Source organism: Grampus griseus, assembly GCF_964374135.1.
Source record: "Grampus griseus genome assembly, chromosome: 2".
Taxonomy (NCBI): Eukaryota; Metazoa; Chordata; class Mammalia; order Artiodactyla; family Delphinidae; genus Grampus; species Grampus griseus.
The window spans coordinates 1075156-1093175 of record NC_139018.1 but is presented as its reverse complement, the minus strand read 5'-3'; the positions used below and the strand labels follow the sequence as shown (position 1 = coordinate 1093175).

The window sequence follows — 18020 nt, the reverse complement described above, 5'->3', positions numbered from 1 at the left end:
AGTGCCCGCCCACTACACTCAGGTCTGTCCTGGCATCAAACATGGGGCTGGAAGGCCTCTGTCTCTGAGAAATTCCCGTGCCTGCGGGGCTGCTCCCAGCGCTCACGCGTCAGCGCCCGAAGCCTGCGCTGCTCCCTCCTCCGGATCTGTTTTCTGCATCCCAGCGGGAGGCAGTGACAGGCTCTCCGCAGGCTCACTGTGGCCCAAGCACGGTGCCGTGGGTGCGCGCTCTCTGCGGGTCAGTCTCAGGCCTGCGCGAGGGCCACCGTGGGTGTATGCTGGAGGGGGCCGGGTGCGGTGAACGGACCGGACCCTCGGGTAAGGCCACGCAGGACACCCGCCAGACCAGGACAGCCGGGACTGTGCCCACCTGCCCCAGGCTGGAGCACAAGGCAGAAAGCCCTGGGCAGGAGCCAGCTCTGGGGGCGAGAGAGCTTCCCTCTTTTCCATCAGGGGAGGGGTCCTCATGCCTGAGTGTGCCACAGAAGGGCTGACCCAGTGGCCAAGCCATAGATCCCTGGCCAAAGCCAGGCCTCCCGCTTCAGCGACTTGGGGAGGCCCAGGGTTCTGCCTGCTCCCCGCCCCCAATGGTAAGGGCTGGGGGCACAGGGCACCGGAGGCCCCGCTCGACAGTGCTCTCCCAGCTGGGTCACCCTCCCCAGCCCAGCCCGAAGGCTGGAAAGTCACTCCCCACCTTCCCCCCCTGCACTTCTCCATCCGCTGGATCCACAGACACACCCACTGACCACAGCCGGCTGCAGCCAGGAGCCAGGTTGGGGAAGCAGTGAGTCAGCGACTGGTGTCACCCCCAGAGGTGCCCACTGCTGGGATCCAGGAGGGCATGGAGGGGCCTGAAATCCAGCTCGGGGGGGATAGGAAGGCTTCCAGGAGGAAGCCACACCTGCTCCACGGGAGGGTCGAGGAGAGGGGCCGGGAGCCAGTAGGGGCGCTGGCCAGCCCTCCAGGCAGAGGCAGGCCCGGCCCTTAGAGAAAGGACGGGCGCATTCCAAGAACAGCAGAGTCCCGGCAGCGTCCCGTCAGGGAGCGGCCTCCACATTCACACGTCCCCTGGCTGGAGGGTGTCCGGGAGCCAGCGCACCCTCCTTGGCGGCTCACCTGGGCGTGCCCAGCCCTCAGGGGCCCTCGTTCCACACCGGCCTGTTGCCAGAAGCTGCTCCCTCACTGGGGCCGAGCCAAGGAGACTTCAGGCGCTGTACACGCTGCTCTTATCCCCAGCCGACAGGGGCAGGCTGGGTGCCGAGGGGTATGGTTGGCCCCAGGGAGAAGCGGGAGCAAGGTTGTGGAGCCGCCTGGACCTGGCGCTGCGCCCTCTGCCCTGAACGGCCCATCATGAGCCCTCTCCACCCACACTACCCCCACCATGGTCCAGACACTGCAGGTCTCGGGAGAGATTTGGCAGGACAAAACCACAGTGGAGACACTTCACCACGTGTGCTCATCTCACCTGGTAACCTTTAGGCGTAATTGTCAGTCTGTTTTACAAATGGGGGAGCAGTGGAGCCCAGGGAGGGGGCGGACAGTGAGGGCTGAGGTGGGGAGACCACTTCCAGATGTTTCCCAGGACGCCCCCACCCCTTCCCCGCTCTGTGTGTCTCACTCCCCAGCGGCACCCCGGCCCACGAACAGCGAAACTGGCAGGGCCGGGAACCTGTCGAGCCGCGGCGGAGGCGGCCCGGGTATTTATAGCCGCGGGGAGATTCCCTCTGCGCCCCGGCCCAACTGGCAAGAGCGGGCGGGGCCTCTCCCGGCGCCCCCCCCCCGCAGACTCCGCCCCGGCCGACGCCCGCTCCCCACGTGGCCGCCGGCGGGCGGGGCTGGGCGGTGCCTCTTCTTCCTCCCGCGCGCCCAGCGGAGCCGGAGCCCTAGCTGTGCGGAGCCCCGCAGTGGGCCGGCAGTCCGCGGCTCCTGACTCGACGCGGACCGAGCACTGGCCTAATATACCCGCTCTCCGCCGCCGTCCCCTCCCGGTAAGTCGGCTACCTCTGGGCCGGCCAGGAGCCGCGGGGAAACTGAGTCCGGGCCATGGGGGCGCTTGGGGTCGGGGAGTGGGGTTGGGGGAGCGGCGTGTGCGCCCGGGGTGGCGCCCAGCAGCCCCGTGCCCAGGGCGGCGGGATCCCGGCTCCCAGGCGGGGACCCTGCGGCGCCCCGGCCCCGACGGTTCGCGCCCCACCCCGGACTGCCGGCCCCGGTGCGGAGACGCCGCCCGAGCGCGCGCTGCCCTCGAGTGGTGGGGCCCAGGGTCGGCCGGGCCTCTGCCCTGTCCGGTGCCGGCAGAATTTACCCGCCTCGCGGCTGCTACATCCTGACCATGAATCAGCCACAGTTGGGGAAATAAACTTCAACTTCAAGTGGCACCACAAGGTATGCGGCGGCCTGCGGCCCCGCCTGGGCTGCTGGGTCTGTAGCCGCCTGGATGCAGGTGGGCGCACACGGGGCCCTGGCACCCCCATAGGCAGGCCTCGGGGGAGCGAGCCCCCGTCACTACTCCGCGTTCCTCCAGAATGGGGCTGGTAGTCTGGCCCCGTGCTGCTCCGGTCCCACTCCTGGGCCCCTTTCCTGGGGAGGAACCCGGGAGGGACCGTAGCCTCAGGAGGGAATCCGCGCTTCCGCCAACACTGGCTGCTCCTGGGGAGGCACGTAGGGAGACTTGCCTGTCTGGCCTCCTGAGCCTCTGTGACCCAGGCCCCAGGCTGCATGGTGGCCGGCCTCAGTTGTGACCGCAGCTTTAGTGCCCCACCCCAGCTGGACACACACACCAGGAGTCAGGGCACCTAAGGTGGCCATGACCCCGCCCCAGCTGGGAATCAGGAACAAGGCCAGAGGTCAGGCACACCCACGAAGGAGCTGGAGTTGCGAAGTCCCCTCCCCACCAGCCCCGCCCCCTTCTCCCTCTGGCAGTGGGAACCGACCAGGACTCTGGCCTTCTCTGGGCCTCAGTCTCCCCACCTGCACCCTGAAGGGTGGGGACAGTTGCTCAGGCGTGAACCTCCTCTGTCGCCCAGCGGTGAAGGAGTTGGGGACCCAGAACAAAGCCCCAGACCCCGACATGGTGCTTCCCAGGGTGGCGGGCTCTGGGTAGGGCACGCTGCAGCCCTCTTGTAGCAGCTGTGGGTGGGCGTCTGGTTCCAGGTCTGGAGCCTGAGACTTCGCACTGTCCCCACTCCTCTCCAGGCCGGCATCAACCTTCTGCTCAAAGGGCCAGGTTGGTGCGGTAGACCCGTCCCGACCGCTGCCAGGCCCACCCTCCCGTCTCTTCCACAAGAGTTCCTGGCCCCCAGCTCGGGGCTGACAGGTCATCGGGGCGGGTGGGCAGGCGGAGGGGGCACTGCCGGGGGGGCGTGAACCCAGGTGACCAGGTGGGGCTGCCCCTCCCGTGACCCATCCAGGCCGCAAGTCCTTTGAGGCTCCGCTCATCGGCGGCAAAGAGTTAACCGTCAGGTGGGGGCCCCCGCTTTGTGGAGGTGCTGACAGGCTGTCGGAGCTAATTGCACACACCTCACACTTAGGACCTGGAAGCTGTACCCTGAATAGATTCCATTTGCCTTTCGTCAAAGTGCAGTTGTTTTCCAGGTTGGAAAAGTTAGTGGTTTGTGGAACCGCAGGAGGGATGGATGGTAACTGGTTGATGATGGGCCGCCGCCCTGGGTGCAGGTGTGACCAGCTGGCCTGGCCTGGACCCTGGCGGGGGGCTTTCCCTGAAGTGAGCTCGAGCCCCTGGCTTGTGAGGGCACCCAGAGGAGGAACCCCGAGGCGAGGTCCCCCCACGGTCTGAGAGTCTGTGGGCTGAATGAAGGAAGGAGAGGAGGGCCGAGTGAACCAGCCTGCCGCGTTCCCACCGTGATCTCTGACCCTCACGCCGTCCTGGGTAAGGGTGGGTCTTGGGATTCTTGTCTGTTTCACGGGGAAGAGGAGACTGAGACACGGGGTGGTTCGGGGACAGAACCAGTGCTGTGCTCCTGGCAAGAGATGTCCGTGAAGCCCCCGCTGTGTGTGTCAGGCTCATGCTCCCCTCGCCGCTGTGGTGGCCGGAGCGTGGCATCCACCACGCTGGGCGTGCGGGACGTGCTGCCCCGGGGGCCGGGGGAGAACTGGCCGGCCCCCGGGGAGCACTTGGAGGCCAGGGCTGTCCCCCTGCCCCTTATCACCGCCGCAGTTCCCACAGGAAGAGCAAGCACATGGGTGCAGCAGCCTCTGGGTTCCAGGCCTGATGCCCTAGGAGTTAGGAGAGTTTTGTCCTGGCCAAGCAGCGCCCCCTGCCCCTGGCCCCCAATGCGGGGAGGGGGTGCCGGCCCACCCTCAGGGCACCCACCTGTGTGAGTGCAGAGCAGAGCAGCCAACGCGGATGGACAGCTGCCCTGGAGCCCGGGAGCCGCCGGCCCATCAGGGCGGTGGACCCTCCTGGCAGTGGCCGGGGGCGGGAGGGGCGGAAGCAGTCGCAGGTGGGTGACTGACGAAAAGGCCCCTCTCCCTGGGCTGTCCGAAGCAGGAGGGCAAGGGCCAAGGCCGCTTTTTTCTTCCGCCTGCCCGGGCTGCCCGCCCCATCGTTCTTCTTCTGCCTGCCCGGCCGGCCCCGTCACAGCCCTCTGCCCCAATGCAGCTTTCCCAGCGGCACCTCCCGGGTGCCCTGGGCAGCGGCCGCTGCTCACAGGCTGCCAGAGCGTCCTCAGCCCCCCCATCCTGTGAGCTGGGCCCAGTGGGAAGGGAGGGGGAGGGCAGGCTGGAGGACCACCGGCTCCCAGGAGGTTGTGCCCGGGCCCACCCGCTCGGGAAGGTGGAGGCCTCCCTGGTAAGGGGTGCAAGGCCAGCGCTGCTGGAGGCCAGCTGGCCGGGGCCATGGAGCGAAGCCCCGCGTGGGTGGGAGGCGCACGCCTGGGGAGGTGGAGGCTGTTTCTGCTTCCTGTTTTGCAGGTGGCGCCGCCGAGGCCTAGCATCGAAGGGGAGCGCTGCGGCTAGAGGGTGCAGTGGGCCGGCTAGAGGGTGCAGTGGGCCGGCTAGAGGGTGCAGTGGGCCGGGGGCGAGGGGCGGGGCCGCGTCACAGCCCTGGGCGTGGCTTCCCTGCGTTTCCTCTGAGACCCCGCTCGGCTGTGAGCAGAGGCCGGCCCCAGCCCGCGCTGTGCCACACAGTGCTGGTTCCCCCACTCCACGCGCGTCACGCCGTCCCCGCAGACCCAGCGGGTGGGGCAGGGGCTTCTCCATCCCTGAGCTTGACCTTGGTCCTCGCCAGGTGCTGGTGGATGTGGGCGTGAGTGCCAGCATGGGCCCTGCCCAGCTGGGTGAGAGGGCCTCAGTCTCCCCGTCCGGCCTGGTCCCGGTCCTCTGGGGCCCTGGGATGTGGCCTCGGTGTGCAGCCTGCCTCTCCCACCATCCATGTCCCCGAGCCCGTGTCCCCATTTTTGCTCCAAGTATGTACAGCTCGGCACTGCCGCCTGCGCGCCGCAGCCGGGAAACCGACATCTGCTCTTCACCCAGCCCCGGGGTGGGGAGGGGGTGCTGCCCGTCCCCCTTCCCGGCCTGGCTCCGCCGCCCCACGTGCACAGGCGTGAGTGGCCTGAGAACGCCAGCCCCGTGTGCCCAGATCGGATGTTGCCCGCTTTGGGGACATCCATGGCCCCTGCCTGGTGTTTCCAGGCTATCGACGCAGGGGCCGGGCCAGGCCGTGCAGCTGGAGGCAGAGCCGTCGGTGCCGCCTGTGGCAGGGGGCAGAGCGATGGGAGGGACGGCCGGGACGAAGGCCCAGGGGTAGGACCTGGGAGGTCGCCTCCGAGAGGAGTAGGGGAGCCGCCTGGGAGGGGCCTTACTGGCCAGGCAGGCCCGGCACCTGTGCAAACCGTACTGGCCCAGCCGACCCACGGTCCCTGGACAACATTCTGGCCATTTTGCAGACGAGAAAACCAAGTCCAGGATGGGCCTGGCCCCTCGGTGCCCGGCAGGGAACAGCACACAGCGTCTTGTGCCCGATGCCCAGGGTCCCACTTGCCCGGTAGGGCCGGGCTCCTGGCACGGGCTCTCGGGGGTGGGTGGCCCAGGGTCCCACTTGCTCGGTAGGGCCGGGCTCCTGGCACGGGCTCTCGGGGGTGGGTGGCCCAGGGTCCCACTTGCCCGGTAGGGCCGGGCTCCTGGCACGGGCTCTCGGGGGTGGGTGGCCCAGGGTCCCACTTGCCCGGTAGGGCCGGGCTCCTGGCACGGGCTCTCGGGGGTGGGTGGCCCAGGGTCCCACTTGCTCGGTAGGGCCGGGCTCCTGGCACGGGCTCTCGGGGGTGGGTGGCCCAGGGTCCCACTTGCCCGGTAGGGCCGGGCTCCTGGCACGGGCTCTCGGGGGTGGGTGGCCCAGGGTCCCACTTGCCCGGTAGGGCCGGGCTCCTGGCACGGGCTCTCGGGGGTGGGTGGCCCAGGGTCCCACTTGCTCGGTAGGGCCGGGCTCCTGGCACGGGCTCTCGGGGGTGGGTGGCCCAGGGTCCCACTTGCCCGGTAGGGCCGGGCTCCTGGCACGGGCTCTCGGGGGTGGGTGGCCCAGGGATGCTGAGCGGGACTGGAGAAGGGGCACGCGCCGTCCCAGCTCAGTGTCGGCCACGGCAGCCTGGCCGAGGTGGCGTCACGCACAGTGGACTGGTAGGCAGCGGGGCACAGCACCTCCTGGCAGTTACGGGCCCGCTTTGCAGGTGGCATCCGTGGATCTGTCGGCAGACTGGGGTGGGGAGGTGGCACCAACGTGCTCGTCCCTGTGTGAGGACAGAATCCAGGGCCCAGCAGGTCCTGTGTGTTGCCCAAGGGACACGGCCAGTCAGCAGCAGAGCCTGGTCTCAGCTAGAACTTGAGCTGTCCCCTGCCCCCAGGCCCTGGCTGCAGCCCGTGGCAGTGCCAGGCTGTGCAGGCTGGGCCCCTCCCTGCCAGTCTGCTGCTTTGTTCTCCCTACTCTGGGCAGGCAGCCTGGAATGGGGACGTAGGACAGGCGGGGGTGGGTGGGTGGGGGCCCCCTGGGGCAGGCAGTGGGTGGCCTTCATGTCCTACCCCAAGACCCTGAGGCCTAGACAAGCACAGGGCGATCAGGGCCTGAAGCTGGCCTACCCCTTCCCTTCCCTGGACACCAAGGGTCCTCCTCCCTGCTGGGAGAGGCCTTTCCTGAGGGCAGCAGGGGGCCGGGGGGAGGGACACAGGGCTTCCTGGAGGAGGCTGCTCTGAGCTCTGTCTGGTCTTGAGGGAGAGAACCCATGCAGAGGAGACGCTGGTGGCGAGCCTGAGGTCTGCGTGCGGCCCAGCGGAGCCCTGCAGGTGGAAGCTGTGGCCAGACGCCGCCTTGCCACCCGCGGGGCCACCAGGTTCCTCGCCCTCGTTCACTCCCTGACCGCAGGTCTGCACCCATCACTTCCCTCAAGTGTTCGTTGTCAGAGCTGACTCACCGCCAGAAGGCGGCAGTGGCCTCTGTCACCGTTGGCCCCTGAGCCGGTCCCCTCCCTCCCGGCCTGGGATCCCCCAGAACCTGGACCAGAGCCCTGAGACTGGCAGAGGTGGCCAGGCCCTCTGGGCGCTCCCCATTGGCTCTGCCTGTGTGCAGCTGGGGAGGCCGAGGCCCAGAGACCAGGTGACAGCAGGAGGCGAGGACAGACCCGGTTCCTGTGAGCCTTCAGGGCAGTTGGAAGCAAAAGCCTGGCTTCCTGGTGTGGGTACCTCCACCCTTCCTGTCCTCTCCCTGCATCCGAGCTGGCTCATCCCCAGGGAATAGGGCTCCCAGATCACCCCCAGCCCCTTACCAGAAGCCCAGACACCCACAAGGCCCAGCTCAGGGCTGCACTGCAGGGACCCTCCTCCCAGTGAACCCAGGTAGGGCGGCACCACCTGCCCCAGCTCCGGCTGCTTTTCCTGTTCACCCGAGTCAGTTCCCTGCTCCAGGACCCTCCCTGTGTGGCTCCCACCAGCTTCTGCTCCTAACAAGGAGGGTGTGAGCCGGCCACGTCGGTCATGACTCCAACCTGGTCCAGATCCCTGGGCACGGTGGGCCACCTGGGCCCCCGGCCCTTCTGCACTAACTAACCGTACAGAAGACCCAGCTCCCAGGTCCATCCCTTCACCCCTGGTGCCCCGAGCTGGGGGTGGGCCTGCTCGAAGCCCAGCTCCCTCTGTGAGATGCTGCTGGTCTCCTTCTGTCATTTTGCTTGCTCTGTCCCTTTATAATCACGAAAATGACCATATTCACCGTGGATGCATCATCTCTTAGCGTTTGGCACGTGTCTCGTGCGACACGTCACATTTCACGTGGCTGGAATCCCACACAGTGCGCCTGGCACCCTGGTTGTCACCTCTGGGTTTTAATTTGGTGCTGCCGCGAATGTCTTGGCGCCCACCCACCTCCCAGCGGGCCCCTCTGTCCCGCTGCTGGATGCAGTGAGGGCTCCGGAGGCAGGGGCCTCACACCCCATCCTGGAGACGGCAGGTGGGGCGGGCAGGAGGGCTCCTTGGACGGGAGACGGGCCAGGGACCTGTGAGGACCCTGCACACTCCACGCCCAGGTACGGGCAGGCGATGGGTGGACGCGCAGTTCCTTCCCGGGGGCCCACTGTGCACAGGACCCCCTACCGGGGATGAGCCCACGGGAGGTGACCCACACAGTTGAGTTGAGGCACCCTGAGGGCTCGGGGCCTGGTGAAGATGACACAGGAGCCGAGATTCTGGAAAGGAGGGGTAATGGGGTCACAGCAGGGCAGCCTCAGCTCCCCCTCCTACCCAGCAGGGCCCGGGCTGCCCCTGAGCTCCAGGAGCTGCCAGGAATGTAATCCAAGAGTTGCCAGGCAGTGGAAAAATTTGGGTTCTTGTAGGAGCTAAAAATACAGTGTGGCAGCCCCTGCCTTCCAGTTCCGGAACCCCCCTCCTGCCGTTTTACGCCCACCCCGGGGGAAGACGAGCTAACTCTTTGCACCCGCCCCCGCCCTCGCTGGCTCTGGGCCCAGAAGCACCCCAGCCCGTTTGCTGATGCTGGCAGGGCTACCCCAAAGCTGTCTCCCCAGCCTCCGGCAGCCAGTCCCCCTCACCGGCACCTTCCTTAGCCCTGGCCCCCGCTCCGGCCCCAGAGCCCCTCCTCCGCTAGCCCTTGCAGGGACTGAGGAACAGAAGGCCTCACCCACCTCCACAAGGTGCCAAGTGCTTACCCCGAGTCTGGGCTTCCCCACCCTACCATGCTGCTCAAAGTCCAGTGGATCCGTGCAGGGCCTCCCAGCAGCCGTGCCCAGGACACAGCTCAGCGCCCAGTGCCTGCCTGGACCAGCTCGCCCTCTCTGGCTCAGTTTCTCCATCTGCAGGGGCTGGTCTGGGAGGCCAGCTTTGACCCTGCCCCCGCCGTAGGCACGCACTCAGGTTGATGACCGCCAGGCAGGGGTGGTGGCTTCCCGAGAGTGCCCCGCTACCCAGGCATGAGGGTGCTCAGGTGGAGGTACCAGGCTGGCCGGGTGCAGGAGGAGGGCCAGACGGGCGTCTGACGAAGTGGCATCTGTGTGGGCTGGGCGAGTGCCCATGAGCAGGACACCCGGATCGGTGGGCTGACCCTGGGAAAGCTCAGAGGGAGACCCTACCTTCTGGAGTCCCCGTCCGAAGGGGAAGGCATGACCCGGTCCAAGTGGAAACTCCACGTTAATGGAAGGAAAAAGGTGAACGTTAAGGATCAGCCGGCAGCATCCCACTGACGTCAGCCTCAGGGTCTCTCTGCAAAGGGTCACTGCCCCTGTAGCTTCGGTGCAGGGGTGGGGCGGACTGCTTGGAGGACAGAGGGGGGTGCTTCAGTCGCCAAGGGACGGGGGCTGGCCTGAGCCACTTGAACTTGAACCCCTGGGAGCCCCAGGTGGTCGTGCTCTTCTTAAGCCTGCCGCGCTGGCTGCATAAAACGGTCTGCCCTTCCAAATTCCCGTGCTGGCCCTGCTCTGGGCAGGCTGGCCACACCCCTCATCTGGGGGGGACCCCCCCCCCCGCAGAACTGGGAACACATTCCTGAGCTTGGGGCCCCGCCCTGACTAGACTACACTGGCTTGGTCCCCGTGGTCCCGCCAGGTCTCGGCGCCTGGACTGGCTGCGCGGTGGGCCAGGGCTGAGCGGGGCCCGAGGGCAGAGAGGCAGGCATCCACGGACAGGACGACAAGAGCCGGGAGAGCCTGCGCGCTCGCTCTGCCCACCGGGTGCAGCCCTCTGAGACACTTCGCAGATGGAGAACAGAGGGGCAGAGTAACTTCCCTGGGCGCACAGCCGGTGAGCCCAGGAAGGAGGCAGCAGCCTTCCACCACGCTCCCTCCCACGCAGCGTCCCGGGTGTTGTCAGGAAGGGCCGTCCCCACAGCCTGTGCTCCTGAGGGCAGTAAAGGTTGATTTCCTCCGGTGCTCGCTTTGGAAGCGCTCAGCCACCGCCCGGACGGGAACAGGCAAAGGCTGTTTATTCCAGGCTGCTGCGGCCAGGGAGTCGTCTGCTGGCTGGTTACTACAGACCTAGAATGTTCCATACACAGCCATCTACATGCGTGTTATATAATATATGTTAATACGTTAAAATATCTTCTGTGTACAGAAAGCTTCTTTACAGGAAAAAGGGGGCCTCGGTCGTGATGGGGGCTGCGGGACTGGGAAGCTGGACGGCCCATAAGACACGGGGCATCCACATGATGGCTGGGGGCACGTCCGGTTTTCTCCGGTTGGTCCTCAGTCAGAAGCGAGAACAAAGACCATGGACGCCGTGGGTTACGGATCAAGTCCCGGCCGTGGGGGGTGTCACAGGGCGGCTGTAGGGCTTCCTGGGCTGTCGCTAGAGATGGAGGTCTGACTTCCTGCAGGTCTGGCGCGGAGGGAGCTGCTTCCTGGGCTGGTTCCTGTGATGGTGGCTGGGTGTTGCGGGCTGGTGGCTGCAGCTGTGGCTCAGAGTTCCGTGTTTATATATGGTCTGGTCGTGGTCCATTTATGTATTCAGTCTTTATCCTGAAAAGCAGTTGGAACATTTCTAGGAGGATGTCCTTGGCCCAGGGCCTGACAGCCCTGGACAATGTTGGGCACCCTGGTGGGCATCACAGAGGGAGAGAAGCCGCCCCACCTAAGCCTCTGGGTCACTAGCTGAGCTTGCTCTCCCAGCTGGATGCCCTGTGCTCACTGGGCCATGGCCAGCCGAGCCCTGCGCACCGTCGCTGCCCCACGCGGCGCCTGGGGCAGAGCTCGGTGCCAGGGCACGTGGCGTAGGATCCTTCGTGGGCAGGTGGCGGGCAGGGCTGGTCCCCTGCCTTGCTTCCGCTCCCGCAGACCCAGGGCTCCCGTGGGGGGCGTCTTTCAGGACAGCAAGCCTGTGGGCCCGGGGATTGGGTGTGCACTGGGAGGACGGGGCAGCACCGGGAAGGGTGGCTCTGGTGACATGGGCTGCCTCTGCTTCCAGGGACCCCTGGGGCTCTTGGCTGGCGAGGACACTGGGAGGCCAGAGCGCTGGCCTGGGAGAGTTCGCGCTCTGTCCACTCAGCCTGTGCCAGGCAGCCAGGGACTCGGGCCAGTGGAGGCGGGGCGGGAAGGGAGGGTGGGTTCTGGGTCCTCCTTAAGCGGCAGCACCCGCGGCGGGTGGCAGTGTGTGCGGAGGTCCGTCTGCCGCGCTCTCCGTGTCCTGGTGGGAGCGGCCCCCTCCCCTCCACCGAGAGGCTGCCTGGGAGGGATCGGGGCCACAGCTGGTACCGGGCAGCTCCGTGGTCAGCAGTGATGAGAAGCCAGGAGAGTGTGAGGGGCAGCCGGTGGCAAGGCCCAGAATCGATGGGCCGAGGCAGCCGGAAGGTCCTGAGAATCTGGGTGAGTGCCTGGGGGTCTGAGGCGGCCGGGCCTGGGAGGGTGCAGTCACGGGGCGGGCCCCGGCTTTTCCAGCCGGCCTGGCCCAGCACAGGACCCAGGCCGTGGGGGCCCCTGGGGGAGGGCTGAGGGGCACCCCACAGGCCCCTCGCCTCCCACCCCTCAGGATGCTGCCAGCAGCCCGGCGCTGGTGCAGATGAGGGAACAGGCTCGGCCAGGGGCTGCTGGGAGCGTCAGAGCTAGGGGCACTTGGGGGTCAGCCCCCTCTCCCCCCGGCCAGGCTGCTTCCTGGAAGGACCCCGTGGGTCCCGCAGGGCAGGTGGGCAGGGGGAGGATGAAGGGTGGGGGGAGGGTGCTGGACTCCTGGTGCGGACCCCCTGCAGACAGAGGAGGGGCGAGGAGGCCCAAGACCCTCACCCAGGCGGAGGGGGAGCAGGACCTCCGAGAGAGACAGCAGCGAGCGCTGGGGCCGCGAGCCCCGCCGGGGACAGGCCCCTGGGCTCCTGGCCCCATTCAGCCTGTCTCCTGTGACCTCAGGTGGCCCCGCGGGTCTCCCCTCTAAGCTACCAGGGCCAGCAGCCCTTTGGGTGACGCTGCACTGGACATCCAGCATCTCGAGGGCCTCAGGCCGCCCTCCGGGGTCCAACCTCAGCTCTGCCATTTCCATCTCTGGGGCCGTGGGCACGTGATCTGGTTCCCCTGGGTGCCGCCTCCGTGTCCGCTCCTGTGAAGTGGGGGCGTACTGTGCCCGCCTGCCGGGTGGTGGAGGCCAAGGGTCGGGGTGGGCAGTGCTGGCACCAGGCCCTGGGCATGAGGCACAGTGGTGTTGCCGTGCCCTGCCCCTGAGGCCTCCCTCCACGCTGCCCTTCTCACACGCTAAATATAAGACCCAAGCCATACATGGTCGCAGAAGAGCCTGGACTGCCCCTGATCTCTGGGGGCCAGCCCCAGGGTCTGTGGTTGGGGACAGCGTCACAGCCCAGGGCCCCAGGGAGGGGCCTCGGTGGCTGTGGTGACCTGTCCCGCTGTTCCGTTTGGGGAAGGGCACGTCTGGGGGTCGTTCTGGGCTGGGCCACCCCTCGGCCGCCGGGGGATGTTCTCTGGGCTGCGATCATACCTCCTGCAGTTGCATCCGGGTCAGTCTCCGAGAGCCACAGGCCTGGGGGACGCCGGTCTTCCACTGCACGCAGACTGACAGACTGAGGCCCACAGAAACTGGGGCCTGGCAGGGCTGCTCCCCACAGGGCCCTGGCCTTGCCCTGAATTGGGTGGGCGATGGACATGACCCTCGAGTCAGCCCCCCTCCCCAGGCACATTCCCGATGCTGTGGGCAGGCTAGAAATGACCAGGGTCTGGAATTGTCCCCGCCCACCCTATTGTCCCCATCTAATTCTGTCCACTGGGCAGGGGAAGCACCCTGGGGGCCAGATAAGGGAGCCCCGGAGACCCCATTTTTGCTGCCTGATCACTGCTGGGTCAGTGGTATTCCTGCCAGTGTAGCCTTCTGGGGTCCTGGTGCCTTCAGTGAGGACAGCGGTGCTGCCTCCTTGGTTGCCGTGATGATCGAGACCGGGATGGGTGTAAGCAGAGCCTGGCACAGGGGAAGCCCGTGGGCAGTGGCAGCCCTGGTGGGATGAGGGTTTGCCAGTAGTGTGTCCCCCGGGCAGGCCTGGGCATCAGCAAGGAACGCAATGAGTCCCAGTTGGCAGGTAGAGGCCTGGAGCAGGGGACGTTGCCTCCACTGACCAGCCAGGGGCCAAGCTGGGCTGTGGCTCTCCTCCGGGCCTGGGGCCGCGCTCGGGGCTGACACCCCTCTCCTCTGGCCCCACAGTTCAGCAAGATGTCGGTGAAGGAGGGCGCGCAGCGCAAGTGGGCAGCGCTGAAGGAGAAGCTGGGGCCTCAGGACTCGGACCCCACGGAGGCCAACCTGGAGAGCGCTGAGCCCGAGCTGTGCATCCGGCTGCTGCAGGTGCCCTCCGTGGTCAACTACTCGGGGCTGCGCAAGCGGCTGGAGAGCAGCGACGGGGGCTGGATGGTGCAGTTCCTGGAGCAGAGCGGCCTGGACCTCCTGCTCGAGGCCCTGGCGCGCCTGTCGGGCCGCGGTGTGGCCCGCATCGCCGACGCCCTGCTGCAGCTCACCTGCATCAGCTGCGTGCGCGCCGTCATGAACTCCCAGGAGGGCATCCAGTACATCCTCAGCAACCAGGCCTACGTGCGCCAGCTCTCCCAGGGTGAGGCTTCGGGCTGGGGAAGGCGGTGGGAGGGCTGGGGCACAGGAAGAAAGAGCTTGGCCCGGCAGCCAGGGAGGACTTCCTGGAGGAGGAACCAGTTTCCCATCTTCCCAAGTCTGAAGCCTCCAGGCCACCTTGGAGCCGTGATCCTCTACCAGCTGTACCTAGTTGCCCCCTCTGTTCTGTGCCTTTGCCCTGCTTTTCCACCTAGCCCTGTGCTAGTTTGGGCCCTGCCCCCTCCCCGGTCTCTGGCCTCCGGGCCCCTGTCCACACTGTGGCAGCTGGAGTCACCTGGGTCAGAAACACACGTCCACCTGAGGGGCCCGCTTCCACTCTGCCGGGCTCCGAGCTCCTCGGCCTCAGCCCTTCAGGTCTGCGGCCCCTGCCAACGGCGTTGTCCTCCACCGCCACCCCCCTCCCCGCCCCCATCCCTGCTCTGGCCACCTGGGGCTTCTCCTTCCCCAGCCGCCGGTCTCCCCGTCTCCACCCCCTGCTCAGGCTGCTGTGCCCTCGTGTGCCTGCCAAGTCCTGCCCGCCCTTCAAGTTCTGGTTCACTGTCACCTCTTTCAGGAAGTCTCCCCGGACTGCAGCCAACTCAGTCCTTGGGAGAGACCGCAAGTGGCCCTTGGTGGACAGTGGTCACTGCGTGCTCTTTGCCTACCAGGCTGTGCTGCTCCCACGATGCTCGGGGCTCCGGGCCGGGCAGGGCCTGTGTGGGCGAGCGAACCAGAGACCACCCGGCCCAGGCCCGGCTGTTGCTGTCTATAGAGTCCTTTGTGCCTCAGTCTCAGCAGGGCCAGCTGAGAGACACCCCCAAAACTTTCCCAGCTCCGGGAATGCAGTGGGAGGCAGGGGTACATGGGGACAAGCAGGCATCGCAGGCTGTGTCTGCTGTAAACACAGTTGGTCTAAGTTTGGAGAAAACACGGGCTCAGCCCTGGGAGGGCTGCCAATGTTGGCCTTGGGCCCGGAGCCCACAGGGGCCCCCTTAGACCTGAGGGCCAGCGGGAGTCGACCCCGGGTGACTGGGGCCGTGCCTGCCTCCACACCCCTCCCCGTGGTCCCGGGGACGGTCAGTGCGTCTGCAGAGGCCAGCGCCTGCTGTGGGCGGTGGGCTGATACAGGGCACCCCGGCCTCCACCAGCCAGGCACTTGGCAGCTAAAGTGTGGGAGCCCAGGATGGGCAGTGGGCACAGGTGGGGGCAGGGCGGGAGGAGGGAAGCCCGGGCAGGGGTCGGTGGGCACGGGTGGGGGCAGGGCGGGAGGAGGGAAGCCCGGGCTGGGGTCGGTGGGCACGGGTGGGGGCAGGGCGGGAGGAGGGAAGCCCGGGCTGGGGTCGGTGGGCACGGGTGGGGGCAGGGCGGGAGGAGGGAAGCCCGGGCAGGGGTCGGTGGGCACGGGTGGGGGCAGGGCGGGAGGAGGGAAGCCCGGGCTGGGGTCGGTGGGCCCCTCTGAGAGGCCCCCTGCCTTTGGCAGCTCTGGACACGTCCAACGTGATGGTCAAGAAGCAGGTGCTGGAGCTGCTGGCGGCCCTGTGCGTCTACTCGCCCGAGGGCCACGCCCGGACCCTGGACGCCCTGGACCATTACAAGGTGAGCGGTGGGTGGCCGGCGCCTGGGCGGGGCCTGGGGGCACGCTGACCCCGCCCACCCTGCAGACGGTGCGCAGTCAGCAGTACCGCTTCAGCGTCATCATGAACGAGCTCTCGGACAGCGGCAACGTGCCCTACGTGGCCACCCTGCTCAGCGTGGTCAACGCCATCATCCTGGGCCCCGAGGACGTCCGCGCCCGCGCCCAGCTGCGCAGCGAGTTCATCGGTAGCCCTGCCCGGACCCCCGCCACTGGGGCCCTGGCCGCCCAGCCCGCGCTGCCCCTTCTGGGGAGACGCCCCGTGCCCTCCACTCCAGGGCCCCAGAGGCAGGCTCTGCGTGGGCCCGGGAACCCTCCTGCCCCCACCTGCTCCCTTCGGTGGACCGAGGGCCCCGGGACCCCTGGACATTAGCCCTGGAGGGCTCTCTGTGCAAGGCTGCCGGGCAGTGGAGGGAGGCGGGTCCTCTGACGTCCAGTTCCAGCCCTGCTGGCTGTGCCAGGGACCGTTTACTGGGGACCACTGTGCGTCCAGTGTGGTCTCCCCCGAGAGCCCCATATCCCCAGTGTCCCGAGGGAATGGGCGGGGTGCTTTGGCTGGTAGGAGTGAGCCCAGGGAAAGGGTGGAGATGCAGGTGTCCAAGATGCGGGTGACCCAAGGGTGGGCTGCCCGAGCAGCAGCCTCTGAGACTTACCGCACCCGTCCGTTCCCAGGGCTGCAGCTGCTGGACGTTCTGATGCGGCTGCGGTGAGTCCCCACTCTGCTCCCCAGAACCAGGCCCCCCTTCCCCCTGGGTCCCAAGCAGCGCGTCCAGATGGGCAGGGAGGGGGCTTCCTGGAGTGGCCCCAGCAGGCCCACCGCTCCTGGGGCCAGGTCCCAGGGAGAACCCAGCTGGCCATTCCTAGCGCTGCTGGACAGGCCATTAAGCAGAACTTCCCACCCAGGGGCTTGGGAGCTGCCCCGAGAGACTAAGTTACCAGGTACGGTACAGGACGCCCAGTTAAATTGGATCGTAGGTAGACAACAGATCGCTCTGTTAGTATAAGTACGTCCCACATGTCGCACGGATATACTTGTGCTAAATATCGTTCAGTATTTACTTAAAATTCAAATTTAAATGGACATCTAGAAACCCGTGTAGCTGAGAAGCCCATCCCAGGCCTTGCCAGGACCACGCTCCAGGGTGGGGCCTCCACCCCCAGGGAGGTGGGCAGGGGGCCACCCCAGCAGTAGGAGCCCCAGCTGGTGCGACTGGGGCTACGCCGGCCTCCGCCAGAGGTCTGCCGGGCGCTGAGGGGGCGGCTCGTTGCCCAGGCTGAGGACGGGCCTGTGCTGGGCTCGGTGAACGCACAGCACCCCGCTCAGGCCAGAGCCCCACGCCTGCTCGCAGAGGCCGGGGGGACGCCTCGGGGGCAGCCTTGGTGCCGCCCTCCAGCACCCAGAGGAGGGCCTGCCCCCCCTTCCGTGCCCCCCGCGGCACGGCCCCTCCGTCTGTCCCTGCGAGTGTGAGAACTCGCGCTTCCTGTCCCGAGGGGCGCGGAGCTGACCGGGAGGCCGGCTGCCCCTGGCTACGGCGGCCACCTGCAGGCCTCGGGCCCTGCTCAGGGCTGTGTGCGCGCCTGTCGGGGGCAGGGAGGCTGGGGGAGCAGCCGCTGAGCCCGCCCGCCCCCCTCCCACCCTCCCGCCGCAGAGACCTGGAGGACGAGGACCTGCTCATCCAGCTGGAGGCCTTCAGGGAGGCCAAGGCCGAGGACGAAGAGGAGCTGCTGCGGGTCTTCGGGGGCGTCGACGTCAGCAGCCACCAGGAGGTCTTCGCCTCCCTCTTCCACAAGGTGGGCCGGGCGGGCAGCCCCTCCCGGGACTGTCTGGGGGAGAGGCCGGTGGGCCCAGGGCTGGAAGGGGCCTCCTGTCCTGCGCTGGCCATACCCTGCCCTGCTGGGGCCGGCGGGAGCCACATCCAGAGCTGAGAGGCCTGGGGGGCTGGAGAGAGGCAGAGGCTGGAGTCCGCTGCCTGGGGCCGGGTCTGGGCTGTCTCCGGCCAGAGCCAGGGCCACAGGACCCAGGAGGACAGGCTGGCTGCGCTGTCCTGGGCCCAGCCCACCGGCCACCGTGAGGGGTACCGAGGGGACTTCGGGACCAGCGAGTCGGGGCGCTGGGTTCTGGTCCAGCTCAGCCGCTCCCTTCACGGAACCCAGCAGCTCTCAGCCAGGGGCCAGCGTCCCCGGGGGCATCCAGAAACATCTGGAGACATCTGGGGTTGTTGTCACAACTGAGCACGGGTGCGACTGGCTTCGAGTGGGGGGAGACCAGGATGCTGCACATCCCACAGGGCACAGACCGCCCCCCCACGCCGACCTGACCCCAGGTGTCACCGGCGTGCCCGTCAGGGAGCCCTGA

At 67.6% G+C, this 18020-nt stretch overlaps 1 protein-coding gene across 2 annotated transcripts in view; it reads left to right on the top strand.

The window, feature by feature from the left end:
* Positions 1–1874: 1874 nt before the first annotated feature.
* INF2 (inverted formin 2) overlaps positions 1875–18020 on the top strand; it is a 28435-nt gene continuing 12289 nt past the window's right edge. For both annotated transcript variants that reach the window (XM_082648563.1, XM_082648562.1), the window contains exons 1-6: positions 1875–1988; positions 13636–14035; positions 15512–15627; positions 15693–15852; positions 16337–16370; positions 17314–17455. In XM_082648563.1, the coding sequence (XP_082504689.1) occupies positions 13645–14035; positions 15512–15627; positions 15693–15852; positions 16337–16370; positions 17314–17455 (843 nt within the window). In that variant the 5' untranslated portion in view covers positions 1875–1988; positions 13636–13644. The remainder of the gene's footprint in view (positions 1989–13635; positions 14036–15511; positions 15628–15692; positions 15853–16336; positions 16371–17313; positions 17456–18020) is intronic.